Raw genomic sequence first — 19,037 nt, 5'->3', positions numbered from 1 at the left:
TTTAGGGAGTGAGCTACTAAGTCAGTGTGTGTGTGTTTAAAGGGGTTTAGGGGTGAGCTACTAAGTCAGTGTGTGTAAAGGGGTTTAGAGGTGAGCTACTAAGTCAGTGTGTGTGTAGGGGATAGGGGAGAGGGTGTGGGTGAGGTTGGGTGTGTAAAGGGGTTTAGGGGTAAGCTACTAAGTCAGTGTGTGTGCGAAGGGGTTTAGGGGTGAGCTCCTAAGTCAGTGTGTGTGTAAAGGGGTTTAGGGGTGAGCCACTAAGTCAGTGTGTGTGTTAAGGGGTTTATGGAGTTTAGGGAGGGGCCACTTTTAGCAGGGGGTAGGGGAGAGGGTGTGGGTGAGGTTGGGTGTGTAAAGGGATTTAGGGGTGAGCTACTAAGTCAGTGTGTGTGAAGGGGTTTAGGGAGTGAGCTACTAAGTCAGTGTGTGTGTGTTTAAAGGGGTTTAGGGGTGAGCTACTAAGTCAGTGTGTGTGTAAAGGGGTTTAGGGGTGAGCTACTAAGTCAGTGTGTGTGAAGGGGTTTAGATGTGAGCTACTAAGTCAGTGTGTGTGTGTGTGTGTGTGTGTAAAGGGGTTTAGGGGTGAGCTACTAAGTCAGTGGGTGTGAAGGGGTTTAGATGTGAGCTACTAAGTCAGTGTGTGTGTGTGTAAAGGGGTTTAGGGGTGAGCTACTAAGTCAGTGGGTGTGAAGGGGTTTAGATGTGAGCTACTAAATCAGTGTGTGTGTAAAGGGGTTTAGGGGTGAGCTACTAAGTCAGTGTGTGTGTGAAGGGGTTTAGGGGTGAGCAACTAAGTCAGTGTGTGTGTAAAGGGGTTTAGGGGTGAGCCACTAAGTCAGTGTGTGTGAAGGGGTTTAGGGAGTGAGCTACTAAGTCAGTGTGTGTGTGTGTTTAAAGGGGTTTAGGGGTGAGCCACTAAGTCAGTGTGTGTGAAGGGGTTTAGATGTGAGCTACTAAGTCAGTGTGTGTGTGTGTAAAGGGGTTTAGGGGTGAGCTACTAAGTCAGTGTGTGTGAAGGGGTTTAGATGTGAGCTACTAAATCAGTGTGTGTGTAAAGGGGTTTAGGGGTGAGCTACTAAGTCAGTGTGTGTGTGAAGGGGTTTAGGGGTGAGCAACTAAGTCAGTGTGTGTGTAAAGGGGTTTAGGGGTGAGCCACTAAGTCAGTGTGTGTGAAGGGGTTTAGTGAGTGAGCTACTAAGTCAGTGTGTGTGTGTTTAAAGGGGTTTAGGGGTGAGCCACTAAGTCAGTGTGTGTGAAGGGGTTTAGATGTGAGCTACTAAGTCAGTGTGTGTGTGTGTAAAGGGGTTTAGGGGTGAGCTACTAAGTCAGTGTGTGTGAAGGGGTTTAGATGTGAGCTACTAAATCAGTGTGTGTGTAAAGGGGTTTAGGGGTGAGCTACTAAGTCAGTGTGTGTGTGAAGGGGTTTAGGGGTGAGCTACTAAGTCAGTGTGTGTGTGAAGGGGTTTAGGGGTGAGCTACTAAGTCAGTGTGTGTGAAGGAGTTTAGGGGTGAGCTACTAAATCAGTGTGTGTGAAGGGGTTTAGGGGTGAGCCACTAAGTCAGTGTGTGTGTTAAGGGGTTTAGGGAGTGATCAACTAAGTCAGTGTGTGTGTGTGTGTGTGTGTGTGTGTGTGTGTGTGTGTGTGTGTGTGTGTGTGTGTGTGTGTGTGTGTGTGTGTGTGTGTGTGTGTGTGTGTGTGTGTGTGTGTGTGTGTGTGTGTGTGTTTAAAGGGGTTTAGGGGTGAGCTACTAAGTCAGTGTGTGTGAAGGGGTTTAGGGAGTGAGCTACTAAGTCACAGTGTGTGTTTGTAAAGGGGTTTAGGGGTGAGCTACTAAGTCAGTGTGTGTGAAGGGGTTTAGATGTGAGCTACTAAGTCAGTGTGTGTGTAAAGGGGTTTAGGGGTGAGCTACTAAGTCAGTGTGTGTGTGTGAAGGGGTTTAGGGGTGAGCTACTAAGTCAGTGTGTGTGAAGGAGTTTAGGGGTGAGCTACTAAGTCAGTGTGTGTGTGAAGGGGTTTAGGGAGTGAGCTACTAAGTCAGTGTGTGTGTGTTTAAAGGGGTTTAGGGGTGAGCTACTAAGTCAGTGTGTGTGTGAAGGGGTTTAGGGGTGAGCTACTAAGTCAGTGTGTGTGTAAAGGGGTTTAGGGGTGAGCTACTAAGTCAGTGTGTGAAGGGGTTTAGGGATTAGCTACTAAGTCAGTGTGTGTGTAAAGGGGTTTAGGGGTGAGCTACTAAGTCAGTGTGTGTGAAGGGGTTTAGGGGTGAGCTACTAAGTCAGTGTGTGTAAAGGGGTTTAGGGGTGAGCCACTAAGTCAGTGTGTGTGTGTAAAGGGGTTTAGGGGTGAGCTACTAAGTCAGTGTGTGCGAAGGGGTTTAGGGGTGAGCTACTAAGTCAGTGTGTGTGAAGGGGTTTAGGGGTGAGCTACTAAGTCAGTGTGTGTGAAGGGGTTTAGGGGTGAGCTACTAAGTCAGTGTGTGCGAAGGGGTTTAGGGGTGAGCTACTAAGTCATTGTGGGTGTAAAGGGGTTTAGGGGTGAGCTACTAAGTCAGTGTGTGTGAAGGGGTTTATGAGTGAACTACTAAGTCAGTGTGTGTGAAGGGGTTTAGGGGTGAGCTACTAAGTCAGTGTGTTTGGTACTTTCATTATGCGTTTACAATAGTTCTAATTCTAGGCCATCAATAATTACCAAACCCAGACCTTAATGTAATCAGCAACATTAATGGACAAATCAACTACCACCTGTACTGAGATTTCATTACTGGGTCAGAGAAGGGGGCACTAAAAGGAATTGCCTTTAGGTTAGATTGAACACAAATTCTATCAAACCAAGAGCGGGGAAAGCAGTAAGATAACATTTTACACGAACTAGTCTGGATCCCAAACACAAGGTTGGTCTAAAGTGGCTAAATCAAATTATAATCTTCAATTAGAAAATATTTTATTAAATTCCCAACTACAACTAACTGGTTATAAGACAATGTGTTGTTGTAAGGCATACAGATGTTCTATTTCAATGTCTATAATGTAAGGTATCTACATGTCTAAATGAAGCTTTTCCAATCAATCTTGCTTCAAAAATAGGTATTTATATCTAGTCTAATTGCATTGAATAAAATCCTTAATTTAAAGTGAAAATTATTTAGTCCAATAATCATATATCAAGCCACAGGATGGTCTTTTCTCACATTTTAAAGATTAAACAATGTCATAATGTTGAATGTGTTAGAGTAGGCAAAAGCTAAGTGCTACTAACAGTCAAATACAGAGACTGATATTGAAGTAAATACCACTGACCAGAAGAGGCTGGTAGGGGGAGCTATAGGAGGACAGGCTTATTGTAATGTATGGAATGGAATTCCTGGAACGGAGTGAAATGTGGTTTCCATATGTTTGATGTGTTTGATACCATTCCATAAATGCCATTCCAGTCATTACAATGAGCCTGTCTTCCTATAGCTCCTCCCACCAGCCTCTGTCACAGACATTCTATTTATAATCTATAGGAGAGATGAGGCTACCCTCTAGTGGTAAGAATCAATCTTACATCTCAACAGAAGGAGAGTACACAAGTGTTGCCATTTCATGAAATTTCACAGCAATGTCCCGAAACCAAATCCAGTAGAGATGGCATTTACCAATATACATGTTGCACACTGACCTTTGTCTTGACCTATGTTCAAGCCACCATCTGATCTTTATCTAATTGAATAAGCCAAGATCGGATGGTAAAGGCTTCAGTGAATAAAGGACAGAGTAGCCTATTTTACTGTAACCACTTACTGCACTGTGACTGCAATCTTTATTTCGTATCACAATTTATTTTTATGAGGGACAACCTGCAGACGGCTACGACACAGAGAAACATTTCCAAAAGGCCAGGGGTTGGTTGCACCAGATGAAAGTCAAGTTGCAATTTACCCTTTTCCATGACCATTTCCATGTTGTTTAGGTTTCCACATGTTTTGGTTCAACATGTTCCCATATGATTTATTTTGATTAGAAAATAAACATCATAGTTCCCATATGATTAGAAATGTCTGTGTGGGGACCAAGAGGCAGCAGAGCCCATAGAGATCCTATAAAAGTACTCATTCCTAATTCAATGGCTGAGCCCAACAGGTTGCCATGCAACCAGCATCCACCAGTGGGAGCTATTCCCACAGTGATGCTCACTGCGGCAGAGAAAATGCAGCTGAAGAGACCAGTCTGTTAATGCTCCAATGATCTCAGTGTAGATCTCATCAAATCTAATAGAACCGATTTAAAATGGTCTTCTTATTAAGACAGTGTCAGACAGTGCTGTTACTATTTTGGTTGCAGATACTATTCGTGTGGAAACACTGTAGGTTGTCTAAATTCTTTGACATGAATAAATGCTCCCATCCCTAAAGGTATGCAAATCTAACCATTTTTGCCATGCATACTGTAACATAGTTGCAAAGGTCATAGGGAAAACCTATGGTTCAGACACAGACAGATTCCACCTTCCTGAGGTGGATTTAAGCGGTAGGGATGTGTCTCTACATGCCTGTCTGTAAGGCAGATGGGGCTGACAGAACACTCCAATGCTTCAACTTCTCATAGGCTACTGTACAACAGACATGCACACGCACATGCACACACACACACCTTGGTTTTACCTGAATATTTAGGCCTGCCTGAGTCATCCTAGTTGTCCCATCTGGAACATTCTTAAAGCTGGAGGTGCAAAGTGAAACAGCGATACTAAACCTTCTGCAACAATGAGTTGAACACTGACACACTGGCATGAGTCATGCATTCTTTCTACATCCTCTGTTTTATCCCTATGGGAGGTCCATATAGCACTGTGTGTATTGAATTCTATCCCTCCCTGCACTCACTCTTGAGACAATAGTCACCAAACGTACCACATACAAAGGCCTCAACCCTCTGCCCTTCTGCTATTAAAATGTAGCATACAATGGTGATACACAGACATAGTAACCTATTCAGAATAAAAACAATGTTTATTCAAAGCACTTTCTTACCAACCCGGGCCATTTCATGTGCTCCAAAACAGTGTAGTAATAGTGTATCACAGAATAATGAACACAAACAGAATATACACAACAGAGACTGAAATAACTTCTGGAGTCGTCTACAACATCAATGATAGTGTGTCTAAACGACAGAGAGGATTGTGTGAACATCCCTCTGTCACTGCTCTCTGTGTGTGTTTAGCATGTGTATGGACCTCAGCCGGGGTTCGGGAGGGTGTTCCAGCTCCAGACAGGAGCCGCATGGGATCAGAACAGCTAGGATGGAGGGCCCTGAGGTGGGGGTATCACACATCAGAACCCTGGAGCCTCCATCCCACCATCCCCTCCCTCTGCCCATCACGGCTAACAGTCCGCTAAATGCCAAACCTCATTAGGACCCATAGGGGCCCTCTCCAGGTCTGTGGGGGCCAACGGCCACATAGGATTAGCCAGAGCTGCCTGCCATTGTCAAGGGCAGACATAACTCAACCCCCCCCCCCCCCCCCCCCCCCCCACTCCCCCATTTAATACACAACTACAGTCATCAGGAAGGAAAGGACAAAGGCTGGATTATACCCCTTGAGACCTCTACCTCTAAACAGCATTGGTGAGGGGCGAGAGCATGAGTAAGAAAGTCTATTGTGAGTGGACATTGGACTTGTCCTATAATAAACCACACAATACCAAAAACTTCAAAGTCAAACAGTCAAACGTTTAATAACACCTACTCATTCAAGGGTTTTTCTTTATTTTAACTATTTTCTACAATGTAGAATAATAGTGAAGACATCAAAACTATGAAATAACACATATGGACTATGAAATAACACATGGAATCATGTAGTAACCAAAAAAGTGCTAAACAAATCAAAATATATGTTATATTTGAGATTCTTCAAATAGCCACCCTTTGCCTTGATGACAGCTTTGCACACTCTTGGCATTCTCTCAACCAGCTTCATGAGGTAGTCACCTGGAATGCATTTCAATTAACAGGTGTGCCTTGTTAAAAGTTAAATTGTGGAATTTCTTTCCTTCTTGATGCATTTGAGCCAATCAGTTGTGTTGTGACAGGGTAGGGGTGGTATACAGAAGATAGCCCTATTTGGTAAAAGACCAAGTCCATATTATGACATGAAAAGCTCAAATAAGCAAAGAGAAATGACAGTCCATCATTACTTTAAGACATGTAGGTCAGTCAATACAGACCATTTCAAGAACTTTGAAAGTTTCTTCAAGTGCAGTTGCAAAAACCATCAAGCGCTAAGATGAAACTGGCCCTCATGAGGACCGCCACAGGAATGGAAGACCCAGAGTTACCTCTGCTGCAGAGAATAAGTTCATTAGAGTTACCAGCCTCAGAAATTGCAGCCCAAATAAATGCTTCACAGAGTTCAAGTAACAGATACATTTAAACATCAACTGTTCAGAGGAGACTGTGTCAATCAGGCCTTCATGGTCGAATTGCTGCAAAGAAACCAGTACTAAAGAACACCAATAAGAAGAAGAGTCTTGCTTGGGCCAAGAAACACGAGCAATTGACATTAGACCGGTGGAAATTTGTCCTTTGGTCTGGAGTCCAAATCTGAGATTTTTGGTTCCAACCGCCGTGTCTTTGTGAGACGCCGTTTGGGTAAACGGGTGATCTCCGCATGTGTGGTTCCCACCGGAAAGCAAGGAGGAGGAGGTGTTATGGTGCAGGGGTGCTTTGCTGGTGACACTGTCTGTGATTTATTTAGAATTCAAGGCACACTTAACTAGCACTGCTACCACAGCATTCTGCAGTGATAAGCCATCCCATCTGCTTTGTGCTTAGTGGGTCTATCATTTGTTTTTCAACAGGACAATGACCCAACAAACCAACAGGTTGTGTAATGGCTATGTTACCAAGAAGGAAAGTGATGGAGTGCTGCATCAGATGATCTGGCCTCCAAAATCCCCCGACCAACCAAATTGAGATGGTTTGGACCGCAGAGTCGAACCGCAAAGTGAATGAAAAGAAACCAACAAGTGCTCAGCATGTGTGGGAACTCCTTCAAGACTGTTGGAAAAGCATTCCAGGTGAAGCTGGTTGAGAATGATAAGAATGTGCAAAGATGTCATCAAGGCAAAGGGTGGCTACTTTGAAGAATCTCAAATATAAAATATATTTTGATTTGTTTAGCACTTTTTTGGTTACTACATGATTCCATATGTGTTATTTCATAGTTTTGATGTCTTCACTATTATTATGCAATGTAGAAAATAGTCAAAATAAAGAAAAACCCTTGAATGAATAGGTGTTCTAAAAATGTTGACTGATAGTATATATCAGCTGTACTAGGCTACATACGCTTCCCTCCATATTTATTTGGACAGTGAAGTTAAAATGTCTACATTTATTTATTTTATATTTAACCTATACTGCAGCATTTTGGATTTGAGATTAAATGTTTCATGTGAGGCAACAGAACAGAATGTCACCTTTTATTTGAGGGTATTTTCATATACAATGCCTTCGGAAAGGATTCAGACCCCTTGACTTTTTCCACATTTTGGTAGGTTACAGTCTTATTCTAAAATGTATAAAATAGTTTTTCCCCCTCATCAATCTATACACAATAACCCATAATGACAAAGCAAAAATAAAAGTTTGCTAATTTATTTGAAATAAAACTGAAATATAACATTTACATAAGTATTCAGACCCTTTTCTCTCAGTACTTTGTTGAAGCACCTTTGGCGTGATTACAGCCTCAAGTCTTCTTTGGTATGACGCTACAAGCATGGCACACCTGTATTTGGGGAGTTTGTCCCATTCTTCTCTGCAAATATTCTCAAGCTCTGTCAGGTTGGATGGGGAGTATTGCTGTACAGCTATTTTCAGGTCTCTCCAGGGATGTTCGATCAAGTTCAAGTCCGGGCTCCGGCTGGATCACTCAAGGACATTCAGAGACTTGTCCCAAAGCCACTCCTGCGTTGTCTTGGCCGTGTGCTTAGGGTCGTTGTCCTGTTGGAAGGTGAACATTCTCCCCAGTCTGAGATCCTGAGCGCTCTGGAGCAGGTTTTCATCAAGGATCTCGCCGTACTTTGCTCCGTTCATCTTTCATCTTTCATCTGGAATGAACTGCAAAAATCTCTGAAGCTGGAGACTTATATCTCCCTCTCTAACTTTAAGCATCAGCTGCCAGAGCAGCTTACCGATCACTGTACCTGTACACAGCCAATCTGTAAATACCCCACCCAACTACCTCCTCCCCATATTGTTATTTATCTTCTTGCTCTTTTGCACCCCAGTATTTCTACTTGCACATCATGATCTGCACATCTATCACTCCAGTGTTAATGATAAATTGTAGTTATTTCATCTCTATGGCCTATTTATTGCCTTACCTCCCTAATCTTCTACATTTTCAAACACTAAATAGATTTTTTTATTGTGTTACTGACTGTACATTTGTTTATGTGTAACTCTGTGTTGTTGTTTTTGTCGCACTGCTTTGCTTTATCTTGGCCAGGTCGCAGTTGTAAATGAGAACTTGTTCTCAACTGGCCTACCTGGTTAAAAAAAGGTGAAATAAAATAAAAAAAATAAAAAAATCTTTGCCTCGATCCTGAATAGTCTCCCAGTTTCTGCAGCTGACAAACATCCCCACAGCATGATGCTGTCACATCTGCTCCCCCTCTTCCCCCCTCTGGCGCTTGAGGCTGCCAGGCTGCCCTGCATCACTCACTCCTATCATCTATTACGCACAACTGCCTTCCCTCGTCACGCGCATCAGCGATATTGGACTCACCTGGACTCACTCATCATCTGTTCATTACCTCCCCTATATTTGTAAGTTCCCTGCTCTGTTCCCCGCTGCTGCATTAATTGTCTTTTGTCCGTGTTACCTGTTGACGCTGTTACTGTCTCGTTCCATATTAAATGTTTTACTCCCCGTACCTGCTTCGACTCTCCAGCGTCAACTCATGTGACAGATGCTGCCACCACCATGCTTCACCGTCGGGATGGTGCCAGGTTTCCTCCAGAAGTGATGCTTGGCATTCAGGCCAAAGAGTTGAATCTTGGTTTCATCAGACCAGAAACTCTTGCTTCTCATGGTCTGAGAGTCTTTAGGTGCCTTTTGGCAAACTCCAAGTGGGCTGTCATGTGCCATTTTCTGAGGAGTGGCTTCTGTCTGGCCACTCTACCATAAAGGCCTGATTGGTGGAGTGCTGCAGAGATGGTTGTCCTTCTGGAAGGTTCTCCCATCTCCACAGAGGAACTCTAGAGCTCAGTCAGAGTGACCATCGGTTTCTTGGTCACCTTCCTGACCAAGGCCCTTTTCCAGGACCGCCGAGTGCTGAAGTGCATAGCGTGTAACCATCTGTCCTCGGTTGCAACACTCACTACCGAGTTCCAAACTGCCTCTGGAAGCAACATCAGCACAAGAACTGTTAGTCGGGAGCTTCATGAAATGGGTTTCCACAGCCGAGCAGCCCTAAGATCACCATGCGCATTGCCAAGCGTTGGCTGGAGTGGAGTAAAGCTTACCGCCATAAAGTTTAGTGGAGGAGGAATAATGGTCTGGGGCTGTTGTTCATGGTTCGGGCTTGGCCCCTTAGTTCCAGTGAAGGGAAATTTTAATGCTACAACATACAATTACATTTTAGACGATTCTGTGCTTCCAACTTTGTGGCAACAGTTTGGGGAAGGCCATTTCTTGTTTCAGCATGACAATGCACCCATGCACAAAGCGAGGTCCATACAAAAATGGTTTGTTGAGATCGGTGTGGAAGAACTTGACTGGCCTGCACAGAGCCCTGACCTCAGCCCCATCAAACACCTTTGGAACATAGACTGTGACCCAGGTCTAATCGCCCAACATCACTGCCGACCTCACTAATGTTCTTGTGGCTGAATGGAAGCAAGTCCCCACAGCAGTATTCCAACATCTAGTGGAAAGCCTTCCCAGAAGAGTGGAGGCTGTTAAAGCAGCAAAGGGGGGGACCAGCTCCATATTAATGCACATGATTTTGGAATGAGATGTTCGACCAACATCCAGTACCAGTCAAAAGTTTGGACACACCTACTCATTGAAATGTATGTTTTTATGTGTACTATTTTCTACATTGTAGAATAATAGTGAAGACATCAAAACTATGAAATAACACATATGGAATCATGCAGTAACCAAAAAAGTGTTAAACAAATCAAAATATATTTGAGATTTGAGATTTTTCAAAGTAGCCACCCTTAGCATTGATGACAATTTTGCACACTCTTGGCATTCTCTCAACCAGCTTCATGAGGAATGCTTTTCCAACAGTCTTGAAGGAGTTCCCACATATGCTGAGCACTTGTTGGTTGCTTTTCCTTCACTCTGCTGTCCAACTCATCCCAAACCATCTCAATTGGGTTGTGGTCGGGTGATTGAGGAGGCCAGGTCATCTGACACAGCACTCCATCATTCTCCTTCTTGGTCAAATAGCTCTTACACAGCCTGGATGCGTGTTGGGTCATTGTCCTGTTGAAAAACAAATGATAGTCCCACTAAGCCCAAAACAGATGGGATGGCGTATCACTGCAGAATGCTGTGGTAGCCATGCTGGTTAAGTGCACCTTGAATTCTAAATAAATCACAGACAGTCACCGGCAAAGCACCCCCACACCTCCTCCTCCATGCTTCACAGTGGGAACCACACATGCAGAGATCATCCGTTCATCTACTCCGTGTCTCACAAGACACAGCGGTTGGAACCAAAAATCTCAAATCAGAACAAAGGACAGATTTCCACCGGTCTAATGTCAATTGCTTGTGTTTCTTGGCCCAAGCAAGTTTATTTTTATTGCTGTCCTTCAGTAGTGGTTAATTTGCAGCAATTTGACCATGAAAGCCAGATTCACACAGTCTCCTCTGAACAGTTGATGTTGAGATGTGTCTGTTACTTGAACTCTGTGAAGCATTTATTTGGGCTGCAATCTAAGGTGCAGTTAATTGCCTTCAAGTCTCAGAACAAGCATAGACTGATGAGTTTCAGAAGAAATTCTTTGTTTCTAGCCATTTTGAGCCTGTAATCGAACCCACAAATGCTGATGCTCCAGATACTCAACTAGTCTAAAGAAGGCCAGTTTTATTGCCTCTTTAATCAGCACAACAATTTTCAGCTGTGCTAACATAATTGCAAAAGGGTTTTCGAATGGTCAATTATTATTTTAAAAGTATAAACTTGGATTAGCTAACACAACGTGCCATTGGAACACAGGTGTGATGGTTGCTGATAATGGGCCTCTGCACGCCTATGTAGATATTCCATAAACAAATTCCCGTTTCCAGCTACAATAGTCATTTACCACATTAACGATGTCTATACTGTATTTCTGATCAATTTGATGTTATTTTAATGGACAAAAAATGTGCTTTTCTTTCAAAAACAAGGACATTTCTAAGTGACCCCAAACTTTTGAACAGTAGTGTGTTTTACCATTTAGAAATGAAAGTACTTCATGTATCTAGTCCCCCCATTTGAATAAGTCATAAGTATTTGAACCAATTCACCTATAGTGCAATAAAGTAGTCAAATGTTTAGTATTTTGTCCAATTTCTTAGCATGCAATGACTACATTAAGCTTGTGACTACAAACGTGTTGGCTGCGTTTGCAGTTTAAATAAAAAAAGGAATAGCCCTTTCTCGAAACAAAAGGTCATGTTCGGGCAGCTATCTCTGCACAACACCACAGTATGCCCACCCCCTCCCTGCCCACCCCCTCGCCTGATGGGACACTTCAAAGATTAGAAAACAGGCAAAGGCCCCCCACACCACTCTGTTGTAACCCCACCTACTTTATCCTCACAGGCCCTTCCCCTTCTGGGCTCACTAATGAACTCCAGAGGTCAGTCACACTAACTCCACAAGCTGAGGATACAGATAGGAAAGTTTTGAGATCGATATTACTAAGAAGAAGAGATTGATACTACGCTTTGCATAATCTAAGGGCCATCACTAAATCCACAGCCCCTCTCATAGTATTATCACAGTGATGTTGGTCTGATTCTAGCAAGATCAGCACACAGATTCGGATAAGGAATTTGATCTTGATTTTCACTTTGACCATTGTAGTGGACTCTGCAGGCAATGCAGCATGTATCTGGTAAGCATATATTTTTCAACCTTTACTAGATTAGTGAGTCAGTGGTCTGGCAAGAGAGCAACAGCAACATGATGACCCCGTCCCCCCTTACAGCTGACCCCTACCACCAGGGAAACGTCAGGATGACCCTGGAGAAGTCTAACCTCTGGAAGTCCTTCCACAACCTAGCGACTGAGATGATAATCACCAAACATGGCCGGTAAGATACTGTTGTTGTCAAATCAATCATCATCATCATGGCTGGTGCCATCTCCAAACAAGCCATTGACTGAGCACATCCCATGTCTCCCGTATTCCATTCAATTCGGATATGTAAATCGACAAAACATAATTGAGGTGTGTGCAATGAGGAGTACATTTCTTGCTATTCTGTAGCTTTAGCAATGTAGTGAAACTGTCTCTGCTGCTAGTATGCTTTTTTCCTTGTGTAAGAATGAGAGAGCACAGCGTTGTGGTCAGGAATTGAGAATATAATACCATTTGCGTGGGATTGTGTGTATCAGGAGAATGTTTCCCCACTGCAATGTCAGTCTATCTGGACTCCAACCCTATGCCAACTATGTCCTCATGGTGGATATGGTTCCTGTGGACAACTTCAGATACAGGGTAAGAACATGTCCACCTTCCTTCTATAATGCATCATATATCATGTCTTATATACACATTACAATACATTCCTATTGGGAAAGGTCTATTGATAAGCCAAACGTGTCACAATTTGGAATATAGTCAGGCATTGTTTTAAAAGGAAACAACGAGATTAAGTAGAAGACAAGCTTGCATATCAACCCCAGCAGTCAGTCTGCATACAGTCCAGACGGTGACACACTAACACCCAGCCAATCACCACACACACTGCATATCAAAGACCATTACTACTTCCTGTTTTTCTACCCCCGGCTGGAGGTCCAGCCATTTAGCACCCCACCTCCAATTCTCCCCGGTCTAATCAAAGTGAATGGGGCGCAATCACCCCTCCATGCATCCACTGGTCCTCCCCTCAGCACACTGTTGCTTTTAACCAAATGGCTCCACCGAGAGAGAGTTTTCCTTTGTTATAGCAGTTGAAGTATATATGTTGGTAGATTATATGCAATGATGTACATACCTACATGATACTACTCAAGCATGCAGTGATATGCACCACAGATTCCTTACATATCTCACTGTAGAGACTGAGGGTATGTGAGTTTTTGTGGTGTCTAAATGTCCAGTCTTGTCTTGGAGTTTGTTTCACACCTGGGTAAACCACATCCCCTCCCCCCTGCTCTCTGTCTCTGTAGTGGAATAAGGGCCAGTGGGACATGGCTGGGAAAGCCGAGCCCCAACTCCCATGTCGGACATATGTACATCCGGACTCCCCCGCCCCGGGCTCCTACTGGATGAAGCAATCTGTGTCCTTCCTCAAGCTCAAACTCACCAACAATACTCTGGACCAGCACGGCCATGTAAGTAAACCCATCTCCTTCTCTATTGGATCCCCAGCCCACAACGCCTCATAGTCTGAGAGTATACAGTTGTACTATCGACAAACAATGCTGTTAGTTTTTTAATGTTTTTTATATATATTTTTATGGGACATATAAAGGAAATACAAATTACAAATTGAACAGATACATCATTTTATCCCTCTATACTTATTGAACTACCTCCCTTTAACAACAAAAGCAGCATACAAAAATAAAATACATTTACGATTGGAAATAATAATATTTAAATATGCACACAAGTACACATACACAAAAATAAAAAATATCACAACTCACGATCCCTTCCTTCCCACACCCTATCCTGTTGGCCAAAATTCTTACTCCTGAACAATAGAAGGCAACTGTTTAAAAAAGGAAATGAAAGGCTGCCGTCTCAAGAAAAGGTTATCAGTACATCCTCTCAGAGTGTATTTCATTTTTTCTATGTGTAGAAAAGACATTAGATATTTCAACCAGGATGATGCAGTGGGAGGTTTGAAGGATTCCCAGTTAAGACAGATCTGCCGGCGGGCTATAAGGGAGGCAAACGCTACAATGTCCGCTATCCTTTTAGTGAGACTAGGCAACAAAGATGGAACTCCAAATATAGCTATTAGAGGAAACAATGCTGTTAGTTCACTCAACCTGTGTTGTATCTGTTCTGTCCCCAGATCATCCTGCACTCTATGCATCACTACATCCCACGCTTCTCTGTGGTCCAGGCTGACAGTCTGTACAGTGTACGCTGGGGACACTTCCATTCCTTCTCCTTCCCTGAGACCTCCTTCACTGCAGTCACCGCCTACCAGAACACTAAGGTCCATCTACAAACTCACGTGTTAAGAACATACAAATGGAACACCCACATAATTCACTTTTCGGGAATGAGTGTAACCTAATCTGATGTCTTCATCTCTACTCCTGCTTTCAGATCGCTAAACTGAAGATTGACCACAACCCCTTTGCTAAGGGATTCAAGGGGGAAAACACCCGTACTCATAGCAAGAGGTAGGTATTATTAGAACTATAACACTTGGTGCATGTGAGAATACAAGCGATAGCATATTTATTTACATATAATTTTTCCCCATAGGTGTCGATCCAACAAGAGTCCTGGGAATGCTACAAAGAAAGCCAAAGAAGACAAAGATCCAGGAAACAAAAGTTCTCCAGGTACCAATCAACAATATATGACACTGTTATAATGTAATTGGTTGCCAGCCTATTGGCAGTCTCGTTGATGCAAAACCTTTTCCCCTACAGACCTCCAGAGGCCAAAATTAAACTGTGAGCCAGAAGAACAGAGGATGACCCGAGGAGCCACAGAGAACGGGGTTTCGGGTAAGGAGGATCTCTTGTCCCCCTGGGCCTTGAAACAGGACCCGTCCCAGAACCACAGCCTGCACACTGAAATACTGGAGCTCCACGACCACAGACAGGAATACAGCACTGAGGAGCAGATGGTGCCTGGCCCTGCATCTATGTCCTACCAACCATACAGGTACTGTACAACCACCAGAAACACACACACACACACACACACAGGCACACACTCACACGTTGTAAATTACATCTTGACCTCCATTGTTTTGAAAGAAACCCAAAGCTGACACACCACACTCATTTAGAGAATTACTCTAACAGCCTGCACACCCACATGAGAACTAACATATGCAGAAACAGCACCCGCTATGCCAATAGAACATTCAGTGACTCATGGCTATACTTAACAGGCCATCTACGATGCAGGAAGTGGACACCTCCATACTGTGCATGATGGCAACAACAACTAACAGTTCATATCAGTAACCCACTCCATATTTCTCATTGTCTCCAGATCGGTTGAGAATGGCAGACTTCCCTCTCCCTCCTCTATAGTGGAGGATGGTGAATGCAGGCGCAGCTATGAGTCTCACGTCCCAGATGTAGCCACTGTCCCTGTACACAAGACTACCAGACCTGGCCTTGTCAGGGACATGGGTCACCACCACCACACCTTGGCTCCAGCCATGCCCCAGGACTACAGAGTGTCCCCGGTCCATCTGCCCATGTCCTCCAAAACCTACCCTGGGCATATGGGTTACAGTTACCCCCTCTATGGCCACTACTCCACTGACCAGGGTATGGGTCAGTGGGCTGAGTGTGGTACTGGACCGTACTTTCCTCACCACCTGCCCTTCCTCACCAGTCAAACGCTGACCTCAGACCAGGGCACCCTCCCAACGCAGTTTTTATCATCATGGCAACATAGCGGCAGAGTGGAGCTGGAGCCAGAACTTGAGTTTGGACAATGAGGCTGATCTGACAAACAGATCAGAATAGCTGACTCAGACTCACAAAGCGAAGGAGCGGGCTTTCACATTGTGAAGAAAGATACTTGGGACATTTCAGAAAAGTTTCAGAGGGGAAAAGTTGGTGATATTTGTGCATGAGGTCCAAACAAAGATATCTTAATGTGTGTTCTTTGAACTTGTTCTCTGCTACGTGTGTATGATAACTGAGATCAGAATATAACCAAATCCACTGGGTACAGACGTTAGTTCAATATCTAGTTCAATATCTAGTTTTGATTTGTTTGAGTTGTCAACGAAAGTGAATTCAATGTGAAATAAACACAATATGTCACTGGATTTAGGTTAAAGAAATGCAAAATTCCCTTATGTTGATGACTTTCCCCCAAATCCAACCCGTTTTCCACGTTGATTCAACGTCATCACATTGAATTTTTGGTTGAAATTATGTGGGAACAATGTTGATTCAACCAGTTTTTGCCCAGTGGGAAAGGATGTCATGATATTCCAAAATAAATATAATTCAGAATCAACTCATATTCCCATATAGAAACATTTATCTGTATCATACATGCTGTGAATATTACAACTCTTTTCACACAAGCCATAAGTGATCCAAGGGAAGTCAATGTTTCCCAGGAGACACTGCAGAAAGAAGAGATACAGAGGGACACAGAGGTCAGTCCTTCACTCCCACAGAAGGACAGCGCAGGCACACATGTAAGTCTGTCATTGTCATAGGATGGTTGGCAACGCAGGGTACAGACGGACATAGAAGGGCACCAAGATTAGTCTTCACCTCTGTAAAACCTAGACCTGACGAAAGAGAGCGAGGGGGAGAGAAATGATAATAAGGCTAGCCAGGTTTTTAGGTCTGCCGTAAATATTTAACAGAGAGAGAGAGAGAAACCGTCAGCAACTAGCCGATAGGGCTTCTGGGAGCACGCTCTACACAAGGCCAGGGTCAGTGGGCTTATCACAAAGCTCCACGTCTCCTCGTCCTCCTATATACTGTGGAAATGGTTGCAATTATACCTGAGAGAAGATGAGTAAGATAGTGTTAGTTCATTCAGAAAATCAAAGTGGACATGGAGTTTATGGAAATAGTCCAAAAATGGAAATTGATCCCAACTCTCAAAAAGTGGTCAGATCTATTTTGTAATGTAAAGAGCTGCAATGCAATAAATACAATGTATTTCTATCCAAACACTTAAATTATATATTCATGAACCATTTGGAAGTTATTGTATTATATATTAGCCTAAGCTAAATTGCACAAAAGTCCTGAAAAAATATTCACAGAAGATAAACTGGGTAGAAAAGTATTATTGCCCAATTGAGAGCATCCTGTCGGGCTGTATCACCGCCTGGTACGGAAACTGCACCGCCCACAACTGCAGGGGTCTCCAGAGGGTGGTGCGGTCTGCACAACGCATCACCGGGGGCAAACTACTTGCCCTCCAGGACACCTACAGCGCCCGATGTCACAGGAAGGCCAAAAAGATAATCAAGGACAACAACCACCAGAGCCACTGCCTGTTCACATCGCTACCATCCAGAAGGTGAGGTCAGTACAGGTGCATCAAAGCTGGGACAGAGAGACTGAAAAACAGCTTCTATCTCAAGGCCATCAGACTGTTAAACAGCCACCACTAGCAGAGTGGCTGCTGCCTACATACAGACTTGAAATCATTAGCCACTTTAATAAATGAAACACTAGTCACTTTAAAAATGACACTTTAATAATGTTTACATACAGTATCTTGCATTACTCATCTCATATGTATATACTATATTCTATACTATCTATTGCATCTTAGCCTATGCCGCTCTGACATTGCTCATCCGTAGAATTTCTATATTCTTATTCCTTTACTTAGATTTGTGTGTATTAGGTATTTGTTGTGGAATTGTTAGATATTACTTGTTAGATATTGCTGTACTGTCAGAACTAGAAGCACAAGCATTTCGCTACACTCGCAATAACATCTGCTAACCATGTGTACTGTATGTGACCAATAAAAATTGATATGATTTGATTTATTGGACTGAAGCCCATGCGAAGACTGTGAGTGACAGCTGCCTGATTACAGACAATGATTGTGATTGTCCAGGACCATTTCCAGGTCTCATTGTGTCAATAAAACAATCTGTTTTAGCTGTACCTAGCCTGACAATAGCCTGAGCGGTTCAGCTCTCTGTGCGTAATCAAAACTGGCAAAAAATAGACCCCATCATTCCTTCTGTGCTTTCTGCTGCATTTGATCAAGTCAACCAAGTAGAAAATTGGATTCCCCTCCCTGGACAGGACAAATGGATGGACCAGAGTGGAGATGAGGCGACTGCTGTCCCCACTGGCTTCAAGATGTCCACCATTGTTCCTGTGCCCAAGAAAGAAATGGTAACTGAACTAAATTACTCTTGCCCCATAGCACTCACTTCTGTCATCATGAAGTGCTTTGAGAGGCTAGTTAAGGATCATATCACCTCCATCTTACCTGACACCCTAGACCCACTTACATTTGCATACCGCCCCAATAGATCCACAGACGGTCACTCTGAAAGAGCTCCAGAATTCCTCTGTGGAGATGGGAGACCTTCCAGAAGGACAACAATCTCTTCAGCATTCCACCAATCAGGCCTTTATGGTAAAGTGCCAGACTGAAGCCACTCCTCAGTAAAAGGCACAAGACAGCCCGCTTGAAGTTTGCCAAAAGGCACCTAAAGGACTCTCAGTCCATGAGAAACAAGATTCTCTGGTCTGATGAAACCAAGATTGAACTCTTTGGCCTGAATGCCAAGGGTCACGTCTGGAGGAAACCTGGAACCATCCCTATGGTTAAGTATGGTGGTGGCAGCATCATACTGTGCGGATGTTGTTCAGCGGCAGGGACTGGGAGACTAGTCAGGATTGAGGAAAAGATGAACGGAGCAAAGTACAGAGAGATCATTGAGGAAAACCTGCTCCAGAGCGCTCAGAACCTCAGACTGGGGCGAAGGTTCACCTTCCAACAGGACAAACCCAAGAAGAGTCAAGGCTGTAATCGCTGCCAAAGGTACTTTAACAAAGTATTTAGTAAAGGGTGCGAATACTAATGTTTTTTTTATACGTTTGCGAAAAATTCTAAAAACTTGTTTTTGCTTTGTCAATATGGGGTATTG

At 43.5% G+C, this 19,037-nt stretch overlaps 1 protein-coding gene across 2 annotated transcripts; it reads left to right on the top strand.

Annotated features, from left to right (window-relative positions):
- Positions 1-11,841: 11,841 nt before the first annotated feature.
- Positions 11,842-16,408, top strand: LOC129818390 (T-box-containing protein TBX6L-like). 2 transcript variants are annotated; one of them, XM_055874232.1, is made up of 9 exons: positions 11,842-12,115; positions 12,209-12,314; positions 12,619-12,721; positions 13,399-13,563; positions 14,256-14,402; positions 14,516-14,592; positions 14,678-14,757; positions 14,848-15,085; positions 15,422-16,408. In XM_055874232.1, exons 1-9 carry the CDS (start codon positions 12,100-12,102, stop codon positions 15,876-15,878), a joined length of 1,389 nt encoding a protein of 462 aa, XP_055730207.1. In that variant the 5' UTR covers positions 11,842-12,099; the 3' UTR covers positions 15,879-16,408. The 2 variants fall into 2 exon arrangements, with proteins under 2 accessions (XP_055730207.1, XP_055730206.1); XM_055874231.1 differs by having other exon boundaries at positions 11,842-12,314.
- The last annotated feature ends 2,629 nt before the right edge of the window (positions 16,409-19,037 follow it).

The sequence above is a fragment of the Salvelinus fontinalis genome, chromosome 21, assembly GCF_029448725.1.
Source record: "Salvelinus fontinalis isolate EN_2023a chromosome 21, ASM2944872v1, whole genome shotgun sequence".
In the NCBI taxonomy this organism is placed as follows: Eukaryota; Metazoa; Chordata; class Actinopteri; order Salmoniformes; family Salmonidae; genus Salvelinus; species Salvelinus fontinalis.
This window is presented reverse-complemented; position numbering and strand designations above follow the sequence as displayed.